General features: G+C 35.4%; 1 protein-coding gene across 3 annotated transcripts in view; it reads left to right on the forward strand.

Annotated features, from left to right (window-relative positions):
- Positions 1–26,732, forward strand: part of FGF12 (fibroblast growth factor 12) — a 563,179-nt gene that overhangs the window by 363,503 nt on the left and 172,944 nt on the right. For all 3 annotated transcript variants that reach the window (XM_078453132.2, XM_060639538.3, XM_060639537.3), the window contains one exon: positions 12,206–12,309. In XM_078453132.2, the coding sequence (XP_078309258.1) occupies positions 12,206–12,309 (104 nt within the window). The remainder of the gene's footprint in view (positions 1–12,205; positions 12,310–26,732) is intronic.

The raw sequence follows: 26,732 nt of genomic DNA on the forward strand, positions 1-26,732 counted from the left end.
AGATATTATAGAACCATATTTTAGAGTGCCTTAACTGACAGCTAAGGGAATTTCAACTTTATATTTTAGGACATGGGGATCCAGTGACTATTATTGAGCAATTGCAATAGAATGATAGGTGAAATGTGGTACTTTGGAAAAATTTTGTACCTAGGGATTATAGGAGAAATTAGCTAAAACAAATTTTCAGGTAGAGAATACTGATAAAATCATCCTCTTATTTTTCAAATTCTATTTTTCCTGCTCCGTTTCTAAAAATAAAAATCTTACCACATTTATTTCTATAGATCCACTTAATATTTTTGGAATTCAGCAGAAATATAATTTATATTTATATATTATACCATATCATATATATCATGTAGTATATATTTGAATCATGAGCAGTAAATACAACCTTTGAGTGTCAATGTCAGTATAACTTGAGTGGAATATGAATATTTTTTCTTTGTGGCTTTTTCACTGACTTTCCACTATTTAAATATAATTGCTCATCAGTATTGTGTGCATAAATTTTCAAAAGTGCTTTCTTGTTTTGGTAATTAATGATAATGAAGTGCAAAGCTTTGGTTGTGCTTATCTAAACCATCTCAAGAAGTTAGCTTTTGTTGTCTGTGTTTAATTTTAACTAAAAGGAACTAAAGGTTTAATACTTTCTGAGTGGGGAATTTCTGCTTGGCTGACAAATTTATTTATTATGGTTCCATTTTTTTCTCTCTTTACCACTATTTAGGTTGTGGTTACTAGAAATTTTCTTTTATTTCTTAAGGGAAACAATATTTTATAGCCTTACAACCACCAGAACATAGTTTCACACCCTCACCCTAGTCTGGCTTTTTAAAAAATATTTATTTATTTTGAGAGAGAGAGACAGAGAGAGAGAGGTTGAGAGAGAGAGAGAGAGAGAGAGAGAGAGAGAGAGACAGAGCACTCACACACACAAGCAAGTGGAGGAGGGGAAGAAGGAGAGGGAGAGAGAATCCCAAGCAGGCTTCTTGCTATCAGCGCAGAGCCCAGTGTAGGACTCAATCCCACAAATGGTGACATCATGACCTGAGCTGAAATCAAGAGTTGGACGCTCAACCGACATCCACCCAGGCACCCCTACATCCTAGTCTTTCCTGGCTGATTTTGTGGCCCTGGGAAAACCACATCTTTGAGATTCAGTGCCTTCATGTGTAAAAAGATAGTTGCAGAGTGTACGCGTGTTTTTTTTTATTCTATTTTATAGACTTTTACCACTATGATTGCAGGTGCCATGTCTGTCTTTTACCTCAGTGTATTACAAGTGCCTAGTACAGTGTCTAGAATATATGGGATGAATTAATAAGTAAACCTAAGAGGCCATAGTGTCACTTTTGGCAAAGTAGTGTTTGATGGAAAATTTGTGGAAGATGTAAATCTAAAACCTGCAAAATGTGTGAGATTTCTTGGAGGGTGTTTCTGCCCTATGATCTTCTGGATTGACACCTGTGCTGTTCAGAGTTCTTCATGTGGACCATAAGACAAATCTGATGTATAAGACAAATTGGCCACAGTGGATGAGTGATGACAGGCATTTGCTTTCATTATCGATGGTGACATGCTTCATTTTTCATCTTAAGGGAAAAAAAGAGAGAATCACATTGAATTGACTTGTTAATTATGCAAGTTTTGAACATATCTGAAATAACACAGGAAAGGTCGTACGGTAATATCAGGTTTAAAAGCCACTGGCAGGATTTCTACAAGAGCTAAGACAACATTTCTACTAGCTTCTGTCCAAGAAAGGGAGGGAGCATCGTACTGCTCATTTTGACTATGCTGAAAATTCACCATGTTTGCTCTTGGCCAAAGCTTAGAAGAAACATTTGAAGTCTCTAACCTCCAAAGTGCTTATCAGTTCCATAGGTCAGTAAATTCATTAGGGAAATAAATCAGGCAGTTGTATTATTTGACCAATTGTTTGTAAAGTAAGACATCAGACTGAAAGCACTGAATCATTATACCCTAAACTATGTTGACTTTTACATGTATTCATTGTTTTATTTTAAACACATAGCTGTTTTTGCTTACTGGGTCTTAAATATATAAGATGAAACACATTGCTTTTTTTCTGCCATGACATCTTAAGAAACTTAAATTAAAATATGAGATAATGATGGCTCAAGTGTGCCTTACTCCCCAACCCCATTGTGAAAGCTCTGGACCACATCAATAATGCTACTTTGTACTTTACTTTTATAGTTTAATACATATTTAAAAAAATATATTATCTTAACTCATTTTTATAACAAGTCGTTGAAGCATTCAGAGTGGACACTAATGCTCAGTGAGGTTACATTATTTCCAGGCACCAAGGTCACAGAGCTGTTAAATGTTAGAGCTAAGGCTCATGACTGAGAACTGTGTCCTCTGAACTTAAGTTCAGTCCTTATACTAGTTTTGTTTCCTTAAAAGCTAAAGTAGGAACACTCACATATTTCTCTTAATTTATGGAAGAAAAGCTATTTTAGAGAGTTAAATTCAGTGACCACAATTGTTCATGCTTCTACTGTGCAATGTACTTTGGATGGAAAAAAAAGCATATTTCATATTCTTGAAAAATTCCTTATTTTCAGGGAAATTCAGGCAAACAAATAAATATGAAAAAGCAGTGTGATACGTGTTATGTAATGCTGTGGAATTAGGATAAGGGAGCAATTCATTTGCCTGAATGAATACTCCATTGTACCCTAGTTTATACGACCACGTTTGTGTTGGAGGAGTTAGGAGCCAAGACTGTCTATCTTCTAGTTTGTTGACTATTCTGTAAGTTCATTTTCCTATTGAAAATGAAGAGGGGGGGAGGAATTGACCTTAATAAATGATAAAAGCCAGAAGTACACATTATTTTCATGACTAATGAAAAACCAATTGAGTATAACCTACAAATATTATCATAAATACCACAATTACAAATGTTATTACAGAGATTATATATAGGGTTATGAAGAAAAATAACCTGGAACCAACTTAATTTTAGGTTAAAATTTTTGTAGGATATATTATTCACACTCTGACAAAGTATCTTTATTGAGAACATTTTGATGAGAGGGAAATGATAATTTTCAAGACAATCTGATATGGAGAGTACACAGGTTATAAACCCAAATATCTCTATTCTCGCTCAGCATCTTCCACTACAAATTTAACTTGGCATTTTAGTGGGTCATAAAATTCATTTTTTTGCCTTGCCCATTCTGCACATTCAACCCAGAACTTGAAAACATGACTGTACTCTTTTATACCTGTTCATTATTACAAGAAATAAGGAGTCTGTCCTTAGAAGTTGCTTGGGAAGATACTGGATTTACCTGTTGTAAAGAAGAATTTGTAAGGAGCTTTTTTCTCCCTCCTTCACTTTTTCTTTTCCTCTCTTCCTCTTCTTCTCTTTCTTCTTGTATTTTCATTGCTGTCACAGTGTTTTCTGATGTATTTTGCATTATTGCCACCTTTTTGCCATTGGAAAAATTTGTGTGGATAACACACAGGTAGAAATGAAGTTGACTAAGAACATAGCACTTTGGCAAGGTACTTTTTTTAGTTCCAGTGTAATTTTACAAGATGTCTGATATCTGACTATAACAGATTTCCCAAACTCCTCATTTCTTCTTCAATCCTTCTAAAACCTGCATCACCCTTCACACACACTTCAGCCTTACACATCCTATACTTCTGTCTACTCAAACCCTGTGTCATGTAAATCTTCTGGCTTTCCCTTTAGATTCCATATTTGAATATATTCTATGTGTGATAAATAATATCGATTTTTTCTTGCATGCTTAATTCTGGAAATATGACCAAGAAAAGCTATGAATAAGCAAACTTAAAGAGAAACCATTGCTGATTCATTTATTTATTTGGCAAATATTGAAGAGCGGCTTGTGAGACCAGGATGCTACATGCTAGGCAACAAGGATAATAACAATTTCCAGGGCCTTCAAATTGTACCCAGAATAGTAGGAATGTCAGGAAGAATTACAAGTGAAGGTTTATCCCCTAGGGACCACATCTGTTGGCTACATCACTATTTTCCCATCCCAAGCGTAACATGTGGCATATACTAAGTGCTCAATAAATATTTATAGAAAGAATACATATTTTTTTGAATTGGAGACATTATAGAGATACTTACAAGATACCATATGAGAGTTCAACTGACTATAGCTATGGAATCTTACCCTAAAGTTTAGGATGGCAATTTTCATTCCCTTCTGTATTCACTTGGTACCCAAAAAAGAAGTTAGGACTTTTTATACACTGAAGTAAAGCCAACTAGTGAGATACTTATTTTAAAAGTGACATTTTGCATGTCAGAATGCCTAGCATGATGCCTGAAAAAAAATTAGATATTCCATGAATATACTCTCTTTAGTTTTTCCTACCTCATGCGTTACTTTTCTTTCATTCTCTCCTGACACTTAAATTTCAACCTGATACTGATTGAAATCTTGTAGGTCCTAAAACTTACACGATTTGAGGCATTCTCTCAGAAAAAAATAAATATAGCATGATGAAATTAAAATTGGATACAAAAGTGAGTAGGTTGAGAAAATAAATCACAAAGGATTAAATTTTAAAAAACTGAAAGCTATCACAAAGATGATAAAATCTAGGGAAATAATAAAATATTTTAATTAATTACTTGGTGGATGCAAGTCTATTAATTTCTTTTCCATTATTTTGTATGCAGAATCTTTGGACATCTTTTTGTATGGCAAGAATTTCATAATGTATTTCCTGAAAAAAATAATTCAGTCTTTCCTGTAGCATGATTAATCAGCAATTATCCTTGATTATTTTCTTTTAATTTATAAAAGTCTATTTTAGCTTCATAGCTCATAATTGGTCATTTCATGTACATGTTAAGTATTATCAAATATGAGAATTTTTTTGTTGTATGATATCAGGGCAATTCAAATCCATTACCTACTTCCCCAAGTAAATAACTTTTGCCAGTCATTTATACATTATTATAATAATGCTACATATTCAACAATCACATAGCCTCAACTGCATGCAATAGCAATGTTTATGTCTCATGTGTCTGAGGCGGTCCACAAGCCAGTTCTGTTGATCTTGTCTTGGTTATGTATCTGGGGGTCAGCTATCTGTTGGTTAATCCAGAATTGCCTTGGCTGGATTTCTGAGGCCACTTTGTTATGTTCTAAGTATTTTATATCCCCTTCTTGGGATCAGTGGGTTAGTCTGTGCATATTCTTCTCAGTGCAGGGACAGAGGAGAAATGAATAAATGGGGGGTGGGTGGGAATGAGCTCTTTTTCAGACTCTGCTTGCATTTGCTAACAACCTATTGGAGAAAGCAAGTCACACGACTGAGCCCAGTGTCAAGGGATAGGGCAGAACATCCTTTTAGAGCATTGCAAATTTATATGGAAAAGCATATAAATGTGAGGAAAAGTAAAGAATTGAATGTATCAATACAATTCATCTACTAGGGTTTTGTTTTGTTTTACCATTTTCCCTCATTACGTTTTTAAACAACAGCTTTGTTGAAGTATATTTGACATACAAAAAAACCCTATACATATTTAATATATACAATTTGTTAAGTTTTGATACATGCACACATTCATGAAACTATCACTATAATCAAGGTGATAAACATACCCATCAGTTCCAAAATTTTCCTCATGCCCCTTTACTTCTTTTTTTCTTTTTTAAAAGAAACACTTAATATGAGATATAGTCTCTTGACATACTTTTAAAGTGCACACTGTAATATTGCTAACTATAGGCACCATATATATACATATATATATCTATATATATCACATTTTCTTCATCCACTTTTCCATACATGGACATTTAAGTTGTTTCTATATCTTGAATATTGTGAATAATGCTGCAATGAACATGGAAAGGCATATATGTTCTCAAGATCCTGATTTCAGCTTTCTCCATATATCCCAGGAGTGGGATTACTACATTATATGGTGGTTCTTCTGCGTTTAATTTTTTGAGGAATCTCCGTACTGTTTCTATATTGGCCACACCATTGTACATTCCACTGGTGGTACACACTTCCAATTTCCCCACATCCGTGTCAACACTGTTTATTTATTTATCTATTTATTTGTTTATTCATGGTCATTTGAGGGGCTCTTGGGTAGGTCAGTCAGTTAAACATCCAACTCTTGATTTCAGCTCAGGTCATGATCTCACAGTTCGTGAGTTCAAGCCCTGCATCAGGCTCTATGCTGGTGGCGTGGAGCCTGCTTGGGATTCTCTCTCTCCCTCTATCTGCCTCTCCCCTGCTCATTCTCTCTCTCTCTCTCTCTCTCTCAAAAATAAATCAATAAACTGAAAAAATGTAAAAGAAATAGTAGTCATTTGAACAGGTATGAGATGGTATTTCATTGTGTTTTGATTTGCATTCCCTGATGATTAGTGATGCTGAACATTTTTCATGTGCCTATTGGTCATTTATATATTGTCTTTGGAAATATGTCTATTCAAGTCTTTTGACCATTTTTCAATTGAGTTATTTGGATTTTTGCTGTTGACTTGTAGAAGATACTTATATATGTAAGTCATTAACTCTTTATTAGTTATATGTTTTGCAGATACAGTTTTTTCCCCCCATTTTTCAGGTTACCTTTTAACTCAGTTAATTGTTTCCTTTGCTTTGCAGAAGATTTTTAGTTTGATGTAGTCCCACTTGTCTATTTTTGCTTTTTTTGGCCTATGCTTCTGGTGTTAATATGAAAGAAATCACTGCCAAGACTAATGTCAACATTTTCCCCTATATTCTCTTCTAGGAGTTTTATAGTTTCATGCTTTATGTTTGGACTTTTAATCAATTTTGAGTCATTTTTGTGTGTAATATAAAATATAAGTCCAACTTCATTCTTTTGGATATGGAAGTCCAGTTTCCCCAGCACCATTTTTTGAAGAAACTATCCTTTCCCTTCATTACCTTTTTCATATACTTTTTCCATGTGGTTCAGTAATTGGGTTTGTTATGGATCCCAAGAATACCAACTCCATTATTTCAGTTTTCAAAATATAAGAGTCAGATTTACATAAAGGTTTAGAATGAGATACTCCTTTTGGAAAGGACAAAATTGAGAAGATGTTTGGATATCATATTCGATGCTTGTACTTTCTTTGGCTTATAATTATAGTCTTCGGCAAATGTTTACTGGGATCTTGAATATAAATAGGATATATATTACCCTGTTTATTCTCTGTGTGTGTGTGTGTGTGTGTGTGTGTGTGTCTTTCTCTCTCTTCTGTTTCTGTCTCTTTTTTCTTCCTCTCCCACTCTCTACTCTGTATTATACAGGTGTGGTTTAGATGTGATATTTGTTTGGGGAGCTTACATTCTAGTTGTGGTTAGGACAGAAACATATTTTTTAAGGAAGAAAATTATAAATTGTGGTGAAAACAGTCTAGATTCAGGACTAAGGCAGCTTAGGAGTGAGAGAAAACACTTGGTATTTGGTGTGTCATGTCAAGCATGGCAGGAGGTTCATTGTGAAGATATGGGGAGAGCAGCATTCCAAGCAGAGAGAATGAAGTAAGCAGAAACATGGGGTTAAAGAGTAGGAAGAGGAAGATCAAATTACTAGAAGCAGTAAGTAAATATATTAGAGGAAATAATGCCATGTAGCAGAAATGTGCGACTATATATAATTTTGATCTTCAGGCTGAGATGTTTTAAGTTTTTAATTTCTTTTTGATATTAAAAATATGTTGATCTTAAGAAAAAAAGAAAAAGCACTTTTATTCCAATAAGAAGACCACAAATTCTGGAAATGTGTCTTTTCATGACCCTTATAATCAATAACATTTGATGAATGTAAGATATGTACATATAACTGGGGTAGAAATTGCAGAGACCTACCCTGAAAAGTCTTCCATTTTAGGGATGGAGACAGATGTGTAAACAAATGGCTATAATGCCCTGTCTTAAATGCTATTATAAAGATATACTGATGAATTACACAATTATGGAAAAGGAAACAGCCATCTCAAGGGTTTGGGTAAAACTTGTGGTGCAGTTGAATAGTAAAGACAGATCTTCAAAAAGAGAGAAGAAAAGAAAAGAAAAGAAAATTTAGCCTACTTAAAGATCAAGGGGGGACTTGGGAAACGGGGAAACTCTATAAAGCTGGTTTTGGTGAATGGAATGCGTGAGTAGCAGGTGATAAACTGGAAATGCCATTTGAAGCCATATTGCAAAGGGTGCTGAGGGTCAGAGTAGAAACTTTGGATCCATCCATAGTCAGTGTAGAGTACCTAGAGGTTGTAAGCAGGAAAATGGCATGAGTAGATTCCAGGGACTGGAACAATGGTGTGGCCCAGTTCCTATGAGTTAGGGCTGTGGCTTCGAGGGTGGAGAGGAAGACTGGAGACACGGGAGGAATTCTTGTGAGTAGCAGAGGGCTCCTGTGAGTTATGGCCTGTGCACTACAATGAAGATAAATAATAGATAAGAGTAAGTCATTTGCCACTTTTCAAGATTTTAGGAGGCAGATGCAGACCTTCCCAAAGAGAGTAGTTTTTAGCTTTTACCACTAAAAATTTAATTCCAAAATGTTTACTGATTTTTTTATAGACTTGCTAAATCTCCCAAAGCATACCATTGAAAAGCCATTATCACTTTCTGGTTTGCATAGAACTTTCACAGTTTCTTGCTTTTGTCCCTGCCTGGCTTTAGTAATTTTCACACTGTCCTCAGGTATGAAAAGTTTTCTAGTTGCTTTGTTATGACTGTTTCAGTTAGATGGATCAATATTCTTAGCATTTGTCCTGAGAAATCTTTAGGTGAGAAAGATGTTCTGCACAATGTTTGCTTTCATTGTTCTTTCTCATAAGTATTTTCACTGAACTTAATATTTTCCAGTAGTTGCATTTATTTACAATGTATAAATACCTTCCTTTAGTTGGTACCTTACATATTCACTCTGCTTCCTTTATCAGTTAGGATTATGGTTGGCTCCACATTACACAGACTAAAATAACAAGGCCTTATTTTTCTCCCATAAAAGCCAGACCCTAGGTAATTGCTGGACTGGTGCCATTGCTCCCCAAAGTCCTCGGAGACCCAACTCTTTCCAGGTTGCCTACCACCACTCCCTGGGGGGGGGGGTAGTCTTTGTTTTCATGGTCTCAGATGATCCGGCCACCACGCCCCCATCCCAGTCCACACAACAGTAAGGCAGATGGTTGAGAAGAGGGCGAAGGAAACTTATAAGCTATCTTTTTTTTTGAGTTTATTTGTTTTGAGAGAGAGCAAGTGTGAGAGTCAGGGAGGGGCAGAGAGAGAAGGAGGGAGAGAATCCTAAGCAGGCTTCATGCTGTCAGCATGGAGCCCAATGCAGAGCTCAGTCCCATGAACCACAAGACCATGACCTGAGTAGAAATCAAGAATGAGATGCTCAACCAACTGAACCACCCAGGCGCCCCCCCACAAGCTGTCTTTAAGGAAAGAGTCTTCAACTATGCAGAGACCCTTCTGCCAACATCTCTTTGGCCATTACTGAGTCCACAGCCATAGCCAGCTGCATGATATGTATGGAAAGGTAGCTAAGTAGTCTTAGACTTTGTGAAAAGGCAAGAATGGATATTAGGAGAAATTAAACTTAAAAACAAAGAAGGAGGAAACACATGTGAGAGAGCCAGAAAACTTTTGTTCAGGTAGAGTTTCACTTGGGTTACCACATTGAACCTATTTGTCTTCCTAAAATTAAGATAATCATTCTGTCCTAAATGATCCATAGTGTTCGTGGTTGAGGGTCAAATACAGTGATGAATTTATCAACACTTTGAAGATTAAGAGTTGCACAAAAATGAAGTATTATTTTTTAAAGTATTAAACAATTCTGAATATAAACTCAATAGATACCAGTGAGATGATGTCAGTTTTTACATCATGCCCTAAGGTAACCTTATTTGACAAGCAGAAGACATATATTAATGACAAATAACTCTTATATAGAGAGAACACCTCTCTGTTTATGAAACACTTTTAAGAATTTGATAGTACATTTGATTCTTCTATAAATACTCTGCAGTAACAATTATTATGTTCATTTTACAGATAGGAAAATAAAACAGAGGTTAAATGAATGGCTCAAAGCCATGTAGCTTCTGAGTGGTTACTTTAGAAACTATGTTGTCTGCAAACCTCACACTATTTTTGTAATCTGTTGCTGCTCGAATCTTTATGCGTCACACTTCTTGTTTTCCATTTGGCAAAGTTTAGATATCTAAGATTAGAGTGACAGACATTCAGATGTTTATCCCTACTTTATCTATGTGGTATTCATTCTCACTTATCCCTAGTATGAATCAAATCTTCCCATCTACTGGTCTACACATACATTATCTTCCAGAATCACCTAACCTCCAGTCCCCCTAAAATGTTTTTCTGTTCTTGACTTACTCAAATTCTGCCCTTTCTTTGTGTCAACCTGGGTCCCATATTCCATGTGAAACATTTCCTGAATATTTCAGGCCACACAGATCTTCCATTTTCCTGAACTTCTGTAACATAGAAAATATATATAGAATGCATATATTATATTTAATTATAGAAATAAATTATACACTGTATCAGATTATTCCATATGTCTTAGCTCTCTCTCCCCAAGTAGACTTTAAGGTCTTGTACTTCTTAAGTTATTTCAGTAGCACAAGGACAGTGTGAAGAACAAAAACAGTTCACATTCAAATTGAGATGGCTAATAATTCTTGAGCATCTTCTAAGATTTAGTCTCAACTGTCATGACAAATGAAGAAACAGGTTCAAAGAGGCAAAGGGACTGGTCCAATGTCAAGCATCTAAGAATTGAAACCTGCTGTAGTAACCTGTGGTCTAAGTCTTGATCCTCTACACCCATCAACTGAACATTTGACTGGAAGTCAAACTGTGTGTGTGTGTGTGTGTGTGTGTGTGTGTGTGTGTGTATGAGTGTGTGTGGTTAGTTAGCTTACCATTCTACATTGAGAAAAGCCCAGAATAATCAGTCATTCCAGGTAGCCCTTGGTTTGATTTACATACATCTTAAATTCAACACTAAGAAGATGACCAGAACTGATGAAAATTTTATCAGTAGAAAAGCAGGATAAAAATTTCCAACTAAACTAGAATGTTAAAGTGAGCTACAGATATATTCTTTTATGCATGAAGCTGTGAGATATTTAGTTCATAGCCATGTTGCATCTGTAGTGCCTAACTATATGATTACTTTCTTCCCTTATGTATTACAAATTATTTCAGGGAAGGGACGATGTTAATGCTTATGCTCATTTTGTAATCAGAACAATAACTAGAGTAGTGCTAGGAAGATGTAATTCATCAAAATATATTTTTGGAAGAAAAACAGATTATCTTCTTATTTTTCTTTCTGGTATTTGAATACCTTATCCAAGTAGACATATAGATTGTTCAGTGATGGACAACCGAAATATTTAAAGACCACAAACCTGTTCTCATTTCATCACGGGATACTGAATTCAGTTTAACAAGTTAATTTTTAATGGTTTTAGTGGTTTTGTGCATGTATTTATACATGTGTGTGTGTGTGTTTTCTGAGATATATGTCTATTACAGCTTAAGCTATCAATTAGAGATACATCTGTTTACATATCTACATTTACATGGAAAATAATTGAACTATAAAAAGAAATGCTCTCATTCTACCAATGTAGCTAAGAATGAGTCAGTGATTTTTATGTTTATCTTCTGTATTCAAGACAATGTTCAAGACAACAGGGAAAAATCTGAAAACAAGAAGCTTTGGCATAGGTTTTAAAGGTCATATTTTATTATTACATATGACGGCAATTATGTTTTCCACTATTGAGAATGTTTTGGTTCAAATTATTTACTTGTTTGAAAAAATCATATTATACTGTTTGAATATGTGTTCATTTTGTGAAGCAAAAACGTGGGGCCCTTTGAGACCTTCTAATGTCACCCCTTTATTACAGATGAGTTTATTTGATTTACCTGAGGTCGCATAGGTAATTAAAAGTGGTGCAAAGATAAGAAGCTTGCTCTCCCCACCCTTAGACCTCTTCAGTCTCCCTCTCTCTCCCTACTAATTTCAGTTCATAGGTTTGAATTCTCAAAAGAGTCCTCTTAAGAAGCAGAATGATTTATTCAAAAGGTCACTGATTTTTTCCTCTCTGTCTTCTTTTTCCCTCTTCAGCCCTCTTCAATCTAATTCCCGTGGGCCTGCGTGTGGTGGCCATCCAAGGGGTGAAGGCCAGCCTCTATGTGGCCATGAATGGTGAAGGCTATCTCTATAGCTCAGTAAGTACCTTGGAAAGTGTGCATGTGCATGTGCTTGTGTGCACACATAAACTGGTGTTGACAGGTAGTGGAGTAACCATTCTTTTATGGAAGAAAATTAGAAGTCGAAGTCATTTTATATTTTCTGACCCAATGTCAGGATTTTATTAAGATTTTATAATTTACAATGCAAAGGATCATGCCCTGTTGAGAAAGACCTAGTTACTGTCTATGCAATATAAATTCTCTTTGTCTGGCTTCCACTTCTAGAGGATAATTGATCTTTTGAATTTTACAGTTCTGTTTAATTCAAGGGGTAAGACGGGTTTTCCTTTCTCCTATTACTTCTCCTGTAAGCACAGAGGATGGCTTATGCAGTTAAATTCTTCAGAGAGTCTTTTGTGTCCTGTTGTGGAGAAAAACTTTCAGAATAGGTTGTGTTTTGTTTATATTGAATAAATCTTTTCAGTACCTAATATATCAGATTCCTGGCATAACTCGTCACTTCAAAGATGATGTGAATTTATGGAATGAGGTCTGGATTAGGAGCTGGACATTTGAGTTTTATTTATATTTCAGTTACTATTTCTCTTTGGACAAGTTACCTCCCCCTCTTTGGCTTAATTTCTGGACCTTTAAAGTGAGGGTGTTGGACACTGGGTTGTTTAACATCTCTTTTATTTCCAAAACTGACAAAATTAGGTAGTATCAGTAGCTACATTATGAGCACTGACATATTGTAAAGTAGTTAACTCTCCTCTGAAGCCTGTCTGACTCTCAAGATAATAATTTATGTATTGGGAAAATGTGACTGCACTGAATAGATAGATATAGATATAGATATAGATATAGATATAGATATAGATACAGATATCTATATCTGTTCTCTCATAAGGAAATAGCCTATTTGAAGTTCATGAAGAGATATCCTTGAAAATGGAAGTTCTACTTACTAGATTCTAAATTAAATATTAAATTGTTTTTTAAACTTTTTTCCATATTCAGTTGAATGAATCTCTGCTGTACTATGCTTGTTTTTAGTAATACATCTGCCATTCATATTAAGATTTTTAAAGTTACTGTTTTATTACCGAGCATACTCAGATCTGAATTTGCATTCATATACTAGATGTGTACATACATATTATTTCAACAGTTCTGCTCAATATAATACTTACAGGTAAACACATTTTTGGTTAAAACAAAAATGATCTTTCATTTTTAATGTGACATAATTCTAACAGTTCTTAATGTCCAGTTATTATGAGTTTATATTTTAAATATAAGAATTAAAATAAGCAAAAAAGATAAAAGCTTGTTGTTTTGAATAATTCTAATTAGTTAAACTTAAAAAAAATGTTTCACTGTAGTACAAACTAAAACATGGAGATAATCTTAGGATAGTATTGACTTTAGGGATTTAACCAGTCATCAAGTAAAGAGCCAAAGCTACCAGTTATGCAAAAAAGACGGAGTTCAGATCTTTGGACCAGAGTTTATTTCCAAAGGTTTTAGAAGAAGAAAAACACAGAAAGTCTGACAACAGTACTGTAGGCAGAGCACAGTGTGTAGGAGCCTGTGCGTGTGTGTGTGTGTGTGTGTGTGTGTGTGTGTGTGTGTGTATGTAGGGGATCCGAGTGTAGAGAGATCTCCCTTGTTGGGTGCAATCTCAAAGTTCCTGAGAGGAGCCTGGATATTCAGTAGGAGTTAAGTAAACTGCATACTCTGAAGCAGGTTCAGAAATGCATTCTTTTTATCATTCTTGCTCAGAATTAAGGGTAAGGCACAGAGGTCTTGAGCCCATAGGAGGGGTTTCAAGAAATTCCTGATTAGATAATTTTACTGTGGGTGCTTTTTTGTAAAGGAGTAAATGCCTTAGACTGACAATAATTACCTGGTGAGTTACCTATTTGGGGTAACCACATACTCAATTTCCTTTTCTTTTATTGCTTCATACCAAGAATCACCTAATTTCTCCCTTCTTATGGTAGAGGCTACTGAGAACAATTTTCCTTTGATTATAAGTATGCCATTGCTGACAAAAATCATCAGGATTCCTACTTTCAAAATCATCCTCTCTCTGGATAGAACTAATAGGAGTAAGTGTTGGTATTTAATTAATCTGATTTAATTTAATTTTTTAAATGTTTACTTATTTTTGAGAGGGGGAAGGAGCAGAGAGAGGGAGATGCAGAATCCAAAGCAGACTCCAGGCTCTGAGCTGTCAGCACAGAGCCTGATGGGGGCTTGAACTCATGAACTACAAAATCATGACCTGAGCTGAAGTCTGACACTTGACCGACTAAGCCACCTAGGCACCCTGGTGTTTAATTTTAAACAGTAGGCATAGGCCTGAGGCTTTCGTTATAAGACTAGAGAGAGCTGATCCTGGGGTAGGCAAACCTGAAAAAGAATTGAACATCAAGGCTCCATCACAAACACAGTACTGCTCAGCTATGTGGTATGCCTCAGCAGGATAGCACCAGCACAGCCAGGAGCCTGGTGGTGAGTTAAAAGCAGGTTATTAACACAAGTTTTCTTGAGGTGTTTTGGTGTATATAAAACTTGTGGGTTTTTTTTTTTAAAGTCGTTTCCTATTTCATTCATGTTAAACAGTATAGTTAGGCACATCAACAGGGGCCATATCTGGTATGTGGCAAGGACAGGGGGCTGATGTGTGGCTGCAGCCAAACCCAACAGGTCTTAAAGAAGCTACTTAGAGTCCCAGCGGTGTGTCATTTACCTGGTTTGCGTTCATTTTAAAACTAGGAATTAATTCCCTTGTGACTTCTGATTTCTTCCTGTCACCAGGAGACAGGAAAGAGTAGTTAAAATGGAGTGACTGCTGAGTAGCATAGAGCTAAAATGTAAAGATCCATTCTGAAAAATCTGTTTTGATAGCTGAATTTAATTCATGTGCATTTAGTGAGATTGTTGATGCATCTGGATTTGTTTTTGCCATTGTAGTTCATATTTTTTCTTTTGCTTCTGTGTTCTTTATTTATTTCCTTGTGTTGACACTTTTTCTCTATTCTATTTTTATTCTTCCACTAGTTTGTAAATGTAGCTTATGATTCTGGCTTTAGTGATTTACCCTTATTTTTTAATATGCGTTTATAAGTATATAAGATTATATATACTCATTATATATGCTCAATATTTTTTTGTTTCTGTCTGCATTCCAAACAGCTGGTTGACCTTAGGATGTCGTCTTGCCTAGTAAACACCACCACCCTTCTTGCCAATTTGATTAGTGAAACTTTAAAATAAAATCATATGCATGATTAGTTATTATTCTACAGATAATAGTTAAATTTACCAATCTTTAAAATAATTTCTATGCATATAGTTTTTGGTTTTGTGTATGTATCAAATTTGGCCTAAAGAAATCTTTGTTTTGGATATGAGGTCTATGTAGGTGGTGAATTCGCTTTGTCCTGGTGTCCATGAACATGCCTTCTTTTTGCTTTCAATCATAAATTATAGTTCAGATTGTTATAGGATTCTAGTAGACCTGTATTTTTCCCAGGACTTTGAAAATTATACTCCATTGGTTTCTGACATCTATTGTTGAATATGAGAAGTTTACCATCAGTTTAATATTCTTTCCTTTGTAGGTAATCTATATAGGAAAAAAAATCTCTTTATGTTTCATGTTCTGCAAATCCGACTATAATATCTTGTTGTGAATCTATCTTTTTTTTTTCTACTTGTGACAATACAATTTTAATAGGCCATAGTCACAATGCAATATCTGGCAAAAGTTCTATTACATGACTGAAACTCAATTTCAAGGGTTTTAAACTATTTTTTTTTATTTTTTTATTTTATTTTTTTTTAATATATGAAATTTATTGTCAAATTGGTTTCCATACAACACCCAGTGCTCATCCCAAAAAGTGCCCTCCTCAATACCCATCCCCCACCCTCCCCTCCCTCCCACCCCCCATCAGCCCTCAGTTTGTTCTCAGTTTTTAACAGTGTCTTATGTTTTGGCTCTCTCCCACTCTAACCTCTTTTTTTTTTTTTTTTCCTTCCCTTCCCCCATGGGTTTCTGTTAAGTTTCTTAGGATCCACATAAGAGTGAAACCATATGGTATCTGTCTTTCTCTGTATGGCTTATTTCACTTAGCATCACACTCTCCAGTTCCATCCACGTTGCTACAAAAGGCCATATTTCATTTTTTCTCATTGCCACATAGTATTCCATTGTGTATATAAACCACAATTTCTTCTATCTTAAATTACATTGTTAGAAATTCAGAATGCACTTTTAATAAAAAGATGCATATTTCTTCAGTTATGAGATATTTTAACTCTTAACCCATGTACATTTCACTTCTCTATCTTGATGCTGATAATGCTCAAAACGACTTATGTTAGAAACTCAAATTTACCTACTCTAGAATTAATGCCATCTAATTTGTGATTTCAATCACTATGTATTTTTCATTTTTGGATGTCTAATGGTTTCCAAGTAATATCTACCTGATCTTGATTGATTTCTTCCTATTTTTACTATCTGTTCTTTTTATAGAAAGTTATTAACTCATTTATCTCTCTGAGCATTCTTATAATACTTTGTCAGACTTCCCCATACATTTAATTTCTTTGGTAGTCAAGTTCATAGTTTAATCAGTGATTTTGTTGGCTACCATTTTTAGAATTAGTTTGAAATTATTAGAATTCAGAATTCGTTTTTCATGTGGTTGTTATTTGGTCTGAAGGAACATTTCGCTACCCCGGCTCCTTGATCTTCTTCCTCTAAGGTCTGCCCTCACTTTCTAGTGATTTTTGTTGTTGCTGTTGTTGTTGTTGTTATTGTTGTTGTTGTTGTTGTTGTTGCTATCCAGCCTTCAGTGGCCCTAGTTTAGAATAATATTTGAGTCATTTCAAGGCTTCTATCCAAAGGTAACATTGGAGTTAGGGAAGGGGGCCTGGGCGAGGTTTTGGCTAGGTCTAGTCCCTTTCATTGTGAGGCTGTGTCTATTACTGGTTCTACTCTAAATCACGATCAGCATTTTTATTTCAGCCTTTTTAGAGTTGGAGAGGAAAACTATCCCAGCCACTGGTGGAGCAGGTAGCCTGGCTGCAGTCCCCATCCTCCACAGAGGGCTTTTGTTCCCATGGACTTGATCAGAGGCACACCACCAACTTCACGATATGGAGCTTTGCAGCTATAAACTGCTTAGTGTCTTCCTACATTCCATAGGGATACTTAGCTTGCTTTGAACCGGGTTATGTCATTTAGATCTTACATTTTTATATTTTATTCATCATTGCCATCTATTTCGAGCAGTGTGGGTGCCAACATAGTCTGAACTCGTGCTTTTTTCCTCCTCTTTTTAAATTTAAAAAAAAAAATTCTAGTAGAAACATAAAATTTACCATCTTAACCATTTTTAAGTATACGTTACAGTCGTGTTAACTGTGCACACATTGTTGTGCAACAGACCTCTAGAAATTTTTCAACTTGCAAAACTGAAATTCTGTACCCATTATCAATAATTCCCCTTTTCCCCTTCCCCTCAGTCTCTGGCAGACACCTCTCTACTTTCAGTTTCTGAGTTTGACTGCTTTAGATACCTCATATAAGTGGAATCACATAATACTTGTCTTTTTGTGATTAACTTATTTCATTTAGTGTAATGTCTTCAAGGTTCATCCATGTTGTAGCATCTGAAAAGATTTCCTTTTTAATTGTTTGAGAAGCCTCCATACTGGATCCCATAGCAGCTGCACCATTTTGCTTTCCTAACAAGTGGACAAAAGTTTCAATTTTTCCATATCCTTGCTAACTTTTATTTTTCCTCCCTCTCTCCTTTTTTCTCCTTCCCTCCCTCTCTCTCTGCCCCCCTTTCTGTTCCTTCTTCCTTCCCTCCCTTTCTTTCTTCCTCTAACTTCCTCCCTTTCTTTCTTTCTTTCTTTCTTTCTTTCTTTCTTTCTTTCTGATAGTGGTCAACCTAACAGATACCAGGTGGTATCTCACTGTAGTTTTGATTTGCATTTCCCTTGGATTAGTGATGTTAAGCACTTTTCATACACATGTTGGCCAGTTTTGGAGAAGTGTCTTTTTAAATCCTTTGCCCATTAAAAAAATAATGTTTATTTTTGGGATCACAGAGCCTGACGTGGCACTTGAACTCATGAACCACAAGATCATGACCCAAGCCAAGTCACTTAACCGACTGAGCCACCCACGCACCCTTAAGTCCCATTTTTAAATGTGTTTTTTGGCTGTTGAGTTGTGAGAGTTCTTTATATATTCTGAATATTAACTTCTTATCAGATATATGGTTTGCAAATATTTTCTCCTATTCTGAAGGTGACTTTTTCACTTTGCTTTCTTTGTTGTGCAGTAACTTTGATGTAATCCCACTTGTCCATTTTTACTTTTATTGCCTATGAGTTTGGTTTCATACCCAGTAAATCATTGCCAAATAAATCTTTTCTCCTGTGTTTTCTTCTAAGAACTTTACAAATTTAATATTACATTTAGGTTTTTAATCCATTTTGGGTTAATTCTTATATATAGCATAAGGTAAGGGTTCAATTTTATGTATTTATTTTTTTGTATATAGGTACCCAGTTTTTCCAACACTATATGTTGAAGAGACTATCCTTTTCCCATTATGTAGTCTTAGCACCCTTGTCAGAGATCACTGGACTATGTATGTGAGAGTTTATTCCTGCGCTCTCTATTTTGTTTCATTCATATATATGTCTGTCTTTATGCTAGTACTACACTATTTTGATTACTATAGGTTTGTAATATATTTTAAAATCAGAAAGTGTGAGTCCACCACTTTTTTTTTAAATCAAGATTGTCTTGACTGTTTAGAATGCTGTGAGATTAGGATTTTTTCCTAAATCTTAGGATTTTTTTTCCTATTTCTGAAAAAAAAATGCTATTGGGATTTATGGAGATTACATTGAATCTGAAGGTTGTTTTGGGTAGTGTGGACATTTTAGCGATATTAAATCTTCTAACCCATGAACACAGATGTCTTTCCATTTATTTGTTCTTTCTTAATTTCTTTCAGCAGTGTTTTGTAGTTTTCAGTGTATAATTCTTTTGCCTCCTTGGTTTTTATTTATTGTGCCTTTTTGGAAGGAAGCCCCAAAATTTTTCAATGGCATTAGATGATACTTTTTGTAAAACTGAGTAAATAAAAGTTCTAGAAGGCATCACTTTCCCACACAAAATAAGCTCACAAATGCTAGAAACTTCTGTTCCTGAAACACCTTCTTTAGTAGTTCAGGAAACACTGCTGTGTCACAATCTGTTGGGACAGATTTTCCTACAAATCTTACCTTATTCAGATGGTGCCTGTAATGTTAACATTTTTGTTATTTAACCGGTTATAACTGACTTGAATTTTAATAGTGTTGATATTTCATTCTCCTCGAGGTTTACATGATTTTGAAAAATCTTGTAAAACAACCTAAATTTTCTCAAATTATCATAGTGCTTAAAGGCATTTGTGTGGGAATGGGGGAGGGTTGCATTTTTTCATCATGCAGAGAAGGTATAGTCTGAATCTCCTCTTTCTACTCTTTTCTATAAATTTACTATAAGATTGGTATCTTTATATATTTAGAGTAGTTTGAACTGAGCCTTGCATACATAAAAACAATTACAGATAAGCATTGTTTGATGTAAATTTCTAAAGTCAGATTATTTTCAAACTGTGGTTAAAAATTGGCAATAACAGGGGCGCCTGGGTGGCTCAGTCGGTTAAGTGTCCGACTTTAGCTCAGGTCACGATCTTGCAGTCCATGAATTCGAGCCCCGCGTCAGGCTCTGGGCTGATGGCTCAGAGCCTGGAGCCTGCTTCTGATTCTGTGTCTTCCTCTCTCTCTGCCCCTCCCCAGTTCATGCTCTGTCCTCTCTGTCCCAAAAATAAATAAACGTTAAAAAAAAATTTTAAAAATTGGCAATAACATATTTTAGATAATTATTATTATAGAATCATATGTGTAATAAAATATATAAAGGATAAAAGTAATACTACTATAGTTACATTGATGTTGCTATATTTGCCTTTGTTGTTGTTGTTGTTGTTGTTCTGTGCCTGTGTAATTCTTAACCTTCCTTGTAATTCAGTTCAGATCTTAACTGATATGTGACCTCTTTCCATTACCTATATTGGTAAGAATTAGATGCTATTTCTGCTTTAATATCACAGTACTTATTGTCTGTTTTTCTAGTGGGAAGGAATTATATCATAGTCATCTTTGCTACTTGGGCCATATATTTCTCCCAATCACAACATTGAGTACATTCTCTGATAAAGGAAAGCTCTCAATAAACATGTGGACTTTTAAAGAATTGCCTGTTCCAAGTATAGATGGAGAAACAGATGAATAATTAACTATGATTACATTGGTGATCTTACAGTCCACAGCACAAATGCTGCTTTGTCCTCAAAGTCAACCTCAATAAACCTAAAATTTATTCAATATATATTTATTGGAACTCTACCACATACTAGACATTATACTATGTAGTGAGCATATGCAAGAGGGTAAAAATAGGCAAGATCCTTGTCTTCCTAGAGTTTTAACTTATCATAATAATTACCTGTTGCAATAAGTTTGGGCCAATACAAAATTAGAGAATACAGTCTCTAAGACCTCCTTTACCTCTAACACCAATTGTAAGTTTGGGTCTGGGGTAGTTCCCAATACCACTTTCTGGATTGATAATTTACTAGAAGGACTTTCAGAACTCACTGAAAACTATTATAAGTATTATAATTGTGGTTCTTGTTTATTATAAGGGAATGATACAGGGAAGCCAAGGGAAGAAGTACATAGGGTAGAGTACATAGGTACACATACCATGCATACCAAATACAGAGTTTCTCTTATCTTCTTCCTGTAGAATCAGAATGTATTACTCTTCTGATATCAATATCTGGCAATACACAAGGAATACTGTCAGTCAGGAAACTCACCTGAGCCTTGGTGTTAAGAGTTTTTATTGGGACTACATTATGTAAGATTGGTTGAATGATTGCCTATGTGGTTGACCTCAGGCTCCTGGTAGACTGATATGTTGCATGACTCAAAGTGCTAAACCTAAATCATATTGTTTCTCTCTGGCTAGCCTAAGGCCCTTAGGCAAATAAATATCAATTTTCAGAAGCCAAGGGAAAATGCCAGATATTTTTTGGATTAAAAAAATTTGGTTAAATTCTTTACCTGTATACACACCTATATAATTGAAGTCAATGCAATATTCTATTAATATATTACTCTGACTTGGTCTCCAGTCCTACCCCATTATAAACTAAGCATGTCCTCCCAAAATGCATGGGTTGAAGCTCTGATCCTCAATATGTTGGTATTAGGAGGTGAGGCTTTGGGGAGGTAATTAGGTTTAGATGATGGCATGAGGCTGGAGTACTCATAATGGTATTAGCATCTTAAAGGAAGAGGAAGAAAAACCAGAACTTTTTTTCTCTGTAAGCACACAAAGATGATGTCATGTGAGTATACAATGAGACTGTAGCTGTCTGCAAGCCAGAAGGAGAGCCCTCACCAAGAACCAAATCCGACTGCACCTTGATCTTGGACTTCCCAGCTTCTGGAACTATGAAAAATAAATGTCTGCTGTTTAAGCCACCCAGTCTGTGGTATTTTGTTATAGCAGATAAGATACCTCACTTCTGCCTACGATCTACTTTTCTTTCTTCAGCTTGGAAGAAGAAAATGATGAAAGAAAAGAAAGTTATGAGAGTAACATCTGGTATATCATCATTTGGGAAGTAACAACATAATTCAGTGCTTTGGACAATTTGGGAGCCCTGACATTTGAGTCTAGGAAATTGCACTTAGTAAGAATGCAGTTTGAATAGCTTGAAACATGTCTAGGACTTGTAACTAGGCTGAAAGTATTGGGTCTTTTTAAATGAATGGTTCAATGCACTTAGCACACACATCACTGGCATTTTAGTGATTGATAATAATTGAAATGTTTTAAAAAGGCTTGCTTTTCTGACTATAACCATTGTTTACTTACTTAATAAACTTAAAATAATTATATTGATAATGTTCTGACCTTGTATCAGTGATCTCTAAAATCTAAATTATTTAGCTTATGAACTATTAAGATTTTTTTTCAACTAAGGGATTAATGAAGGTCAAATTATATAAACACAAATTGAATTGCTTAACACTGCCTTAATCCATATCAATTATATTTGAAACTAAATCAATGATAAAGTAACTGCTTTAGGTCAGTCTATGTTCTAATACATAACCAATATTGTAAGCTGTCACAAGAGTAGCTCTAACAGTGATAGTCATAGCGGCAGTATTAATAACTGTGCTGGTACAAATAATATAGTTTGCTTAGTTTTTGTTATTTCGTAGAGGCTTTTAGATTTATATGTAATTTGCACAGCAGCTCTGTGAAGGCCAGGAATGGACCATTAAATATAGATGAAAAGCTGCAGTTTAGGAAGCTTGTTGACTTTAGTCCATCCTAGTGAGGAACAGAATGAAAACTTATTATCTAGGTCTTAACTCCAGAAATTATGAGATTTCCATAATACCATGATGCCCTTGGCCTTATATATAATCTATCTTTCCACTGTAGAATGTTTTCTCAATTTTTTTTTTTTTTTATTTATTTTTGGGACAGAGAGAGACAGAGCATGAACGGGGGAGGGGCAGAGAGAGAGGGAGACACAGAATCGGAAACAGGCTCCAGGCTCCGAGCCATCAGCCCAGAGCCTGACGCGGGGCTCGAACTCACGGACCGCGAGATCGTGACCTGGCTGAAGTCGGACGCTTAACCGACTGCGCCACCCAGGCGCCCCTGTTTTCTCAATTTTTAACTGAGCTTTCAGATAAACAGTCTCATCTGGGCCTTGTAATGACTGTGATATTGCCACTGAAGGACAGAAGATACACTTGGGAAACAGAGCTTATGTGACTAAAATAAGGGTGCTCAGTACAAGGGAGGTAGGTCAAGAAAAGGAAATCCTAGTTCAGTGTTCATTCTTTAAATCAACATTGCTCATCTTGTTTGCTGTTGAAATTAAGGATGTGTCACTCTTTACTGTTACAACATGTCAAAATCATAATTATATTAAAATCAGAGCAGCCTATCACCTTGTTTGTGATGGCTTTGTTGATAGGTATCAACAGCAATAGTGACAACGGCAAGAATGAGAGAGAAATTTCTTAATGGACTCATGTCCTTTTGCACTATTTAGAATTACATGCCTAAATCTGGTGCTTCGGTAAGAGCAATCTCAAGATTGTGATAAGGTACTGACTTGACTAAGTCAAGAGTTACTGAGAAACATGGGAGGGGCCTTTGAGGAAGAAGAAAAGGAGAAGACCAACATTAAAAGCTAAAAGGGGAGCATGATTTTATGCCCACAAAATGACAATAGGAGAAAAGCACTTTTTATTCTCGAATTTCTTTTGCTTCTCACTATAAACAGAATATCCCAATAAAACTTTTCTCAATTTCTGCAAAATAAAATTTCTACAAACATAGCTTGCATATTTTGCACCTTGATGGGACATTATCTGCATATTCCCTTTCTTCTTGTTAGAATTACTGTTTTTTGTGTCCTTTCTGTCTTATCAGAATTAAACCCCTTGAAATTAGTGATTAGACCTAATATATATTAATACATCGTGTAGCACTGAGGACTGCAGTTTCCATGTAAGGGTATCTGTTAAAATCTTATTGAATCAGTTAATGGATGCAGTTCATGCAGTTTAATTCTGCAAATAATTCACTGGCCATCTGGTCTTAATGGTTTTTGTAATAATTGTGCTGATTTTGTCTCTATACAGTTTCTAGTTCAATTAACTGGTTCCACATTGAATAGGCTATGATGGTACTGTTGAAACATGGAAAGTTTGCTAGAAGAGTCATTGCATGCTTCTATGCATTCAGCCTGGCATTGTGTTGTAGTTTTAAGAGCTGATCTTGTCATGTTTTTCTTTCTGTACCAAATACTGCTTATAAAGAAGGGGAACAAAGATTGGCCAGGGCTTCTTCCTGGGGAGCAGTCTGGTCATTTCAGGTCATCTTTCAGTGGAAGATTTCCATTTTATGTTGAAAAGAAATGGCAGATTTTTTACACAAAAATATGTAGAATGGGGGTACAAAATATTATCTACTCTAGAATTTGAATTTCCTCATCAACTGACTTCCTCATGGAATGTTCTGAAATATGAGGCATATGCAGAACTATTTCTTGGAGCAGGTACTTTCTCTGAAAAGTCCTGAATATTTAAGAAAGAGGAAGAGAAGAGAAGAGAAGAGAAAGAAGGAGTACCTTAGCCATTACTGCCAAATGAATCATAGAGTTGAATGGCACCTGGATAGAAAGAAGTCAAAGACCAAATCACAAAGCCTTGTTTAGCAATTAGTTTGTTAAATATTCAGTTTAGCGCATTTACATTTTTTCTTCCATACACATGTGATTTTCTTGAATTTTGTAACATTTATTTTTCATTTTAGGTTAGTTTCTGGCTATAGCACCTAGAAAAATTACTTATTTGCCTATTTTTTTACCCTCATATATATTAGTTAAGTGAACTGGGGTATTCTTTCCAATTAAAAAAAGAGAAAGAAAAGAAAAAGAAAAAGAAATATTCAATCCTGGCAGCTCAAGAATCTGGCAGCTGTTGCTTGCAAACATGTGACATGATTTTTTGTGTTGTTGGAATTAGGCTGTATTTCTTTAGGAAGAATCAACAGATCATTAGTTTTACTTTCAGTAAGGATTGAATAATGGTAAGCATCCGTCTTTAACTTACTATATTTTCAATAGTAAGTGGTGTTGTTTTTATTCTAAGAGTATAATGTCTGGAAAATATTAATACTTTAGCTCCAGGGCTAGCCTTAATTGTAAAAATTAGCATATATGTTTCTAATAACATTTTTCATTGAAAAATAAAAGTAGGATTAAGCTTCTAAGGCAGCACTAATGAAGACCTTTGGTTGAATCATTTGAAAATGATACTGAATTTTATATTTTCCCTTCTGCCTTGCTAGACCAACACGTATTCATTTATGCGAAATTTCTAGGTTGCATTCTTTTAGCCATTAGTGAATCGGTCAGTTTTAAGTAATATTTAAGAATGCAAGCTTTACTGAGAATAAACTGAGGGTTGATGAAGGGTGGGAGGGAGGGGAGGGTGGGTGATGGGTATTGAGGAGGATACTTTTTGAGATGAGCACTGGGTGTTGTATGGAAACCAATTTGACAATAAATTTCATATTTAAAAAAAAGAATGCAAGCTTTAGAAATAAAACTGGGTTCGAATCATAGTTCCATAACTTACTTTCTTTGTATCATTGGAGAAATTTCCTAACCTTCTAGGTGCAGTTTCCTTGTAAATTACCCAGTGCTCTCCTTCTGAGGAGTTATAGCTTTACTATGGCTTGCTGGGCCAGGCTGATTGCCAAAAGAGATGCTCTGTCATTATTAGTGCCCTCCCTTGCCTTTCCCTCTCAGAAACCAGTGTGAGAATTAGTAATTTCATATGTAAATGTTTCTTAGTTTGTGATAAAAAAAAATCATCAAAAGATATGGATCAATTTTTCTCCACCCCCAACCCTCCCATCCCCAGCATGAGGCAGTTTTTCAATTTTGGGGACCTTCCTTCTTTAAAATGTCTCCTTATTTAACTCGCTTAGAGGGAAATCTACATAAAATAGGACTATAGACCATGATTTCTTCATACTTCAGGGAAGAGAAAAGAAAAAGGCATGATGAGTGCTAAATGCAAAGGGAATATAAAAAGTCAATTTTCAATGGATTTGAATGGGAGAGAGATGTGGTGAAGCAGAGAAACAGAAGCCAGTCGTTCCTATGACCAGGTGTGTGGAGAAGTTGTCTTTTTGAACAGACAGTTCTGAGAAAAAGAATATTAAAAAAATACAAAACAAAAAACCACCACCACAACAAAACAGTGTGTTATGTAGCCAAATGGGAATAACAGCAGACAGGGACAGACCAAAGGGCTACATTTCGAGGAGACTTCAAGCCTACAGAGTACCATAAATAAGGTATGCTAAAGTTTGTTTCTGTACCACTGAATTTTAAAATCTAGTAAACTGGAGAAGTTGTTTAGCTGCATGGAAATGTACATGTCAAAAGTGACATATGTCAGCCACTTCTAACTGGAAAGAAAGAACTTTATTTTGAGGCTACTGAGAACATAAATCTCCCACGGGGTGACCATATGTCCTGGTTCACCCAGGAGAATTCCAGTTTATGCATGATGTCTTAGTGTAGTTATTGAGAGTAACTGTTTGACCCTCATAAAAGTCCTGGATTAGGATTTGGGATTAATTATGTAATAACACCCTACACATGGTCCTAAATATGACTCAGTGGGTCATCTGAAGTAACAGTGTAGGTGCAAAACCTGTGAGTAAAAAAGAAAGTGGCACAGAGAAA

Source organism: Panthera onca, chromosome C2 (genome assembly GCF_046562875.1).
Source record: "Panthera onca isolate mPanOnc1 chromosome C2, mPanOnc1 haplotype 2, whole genome shotgun sequence".
Lineage (NCBI taxonomy): Eukaryota > Metazoa > Chordata > Mammalia > Carnivora > Felidae > Panthera > Panthera onca.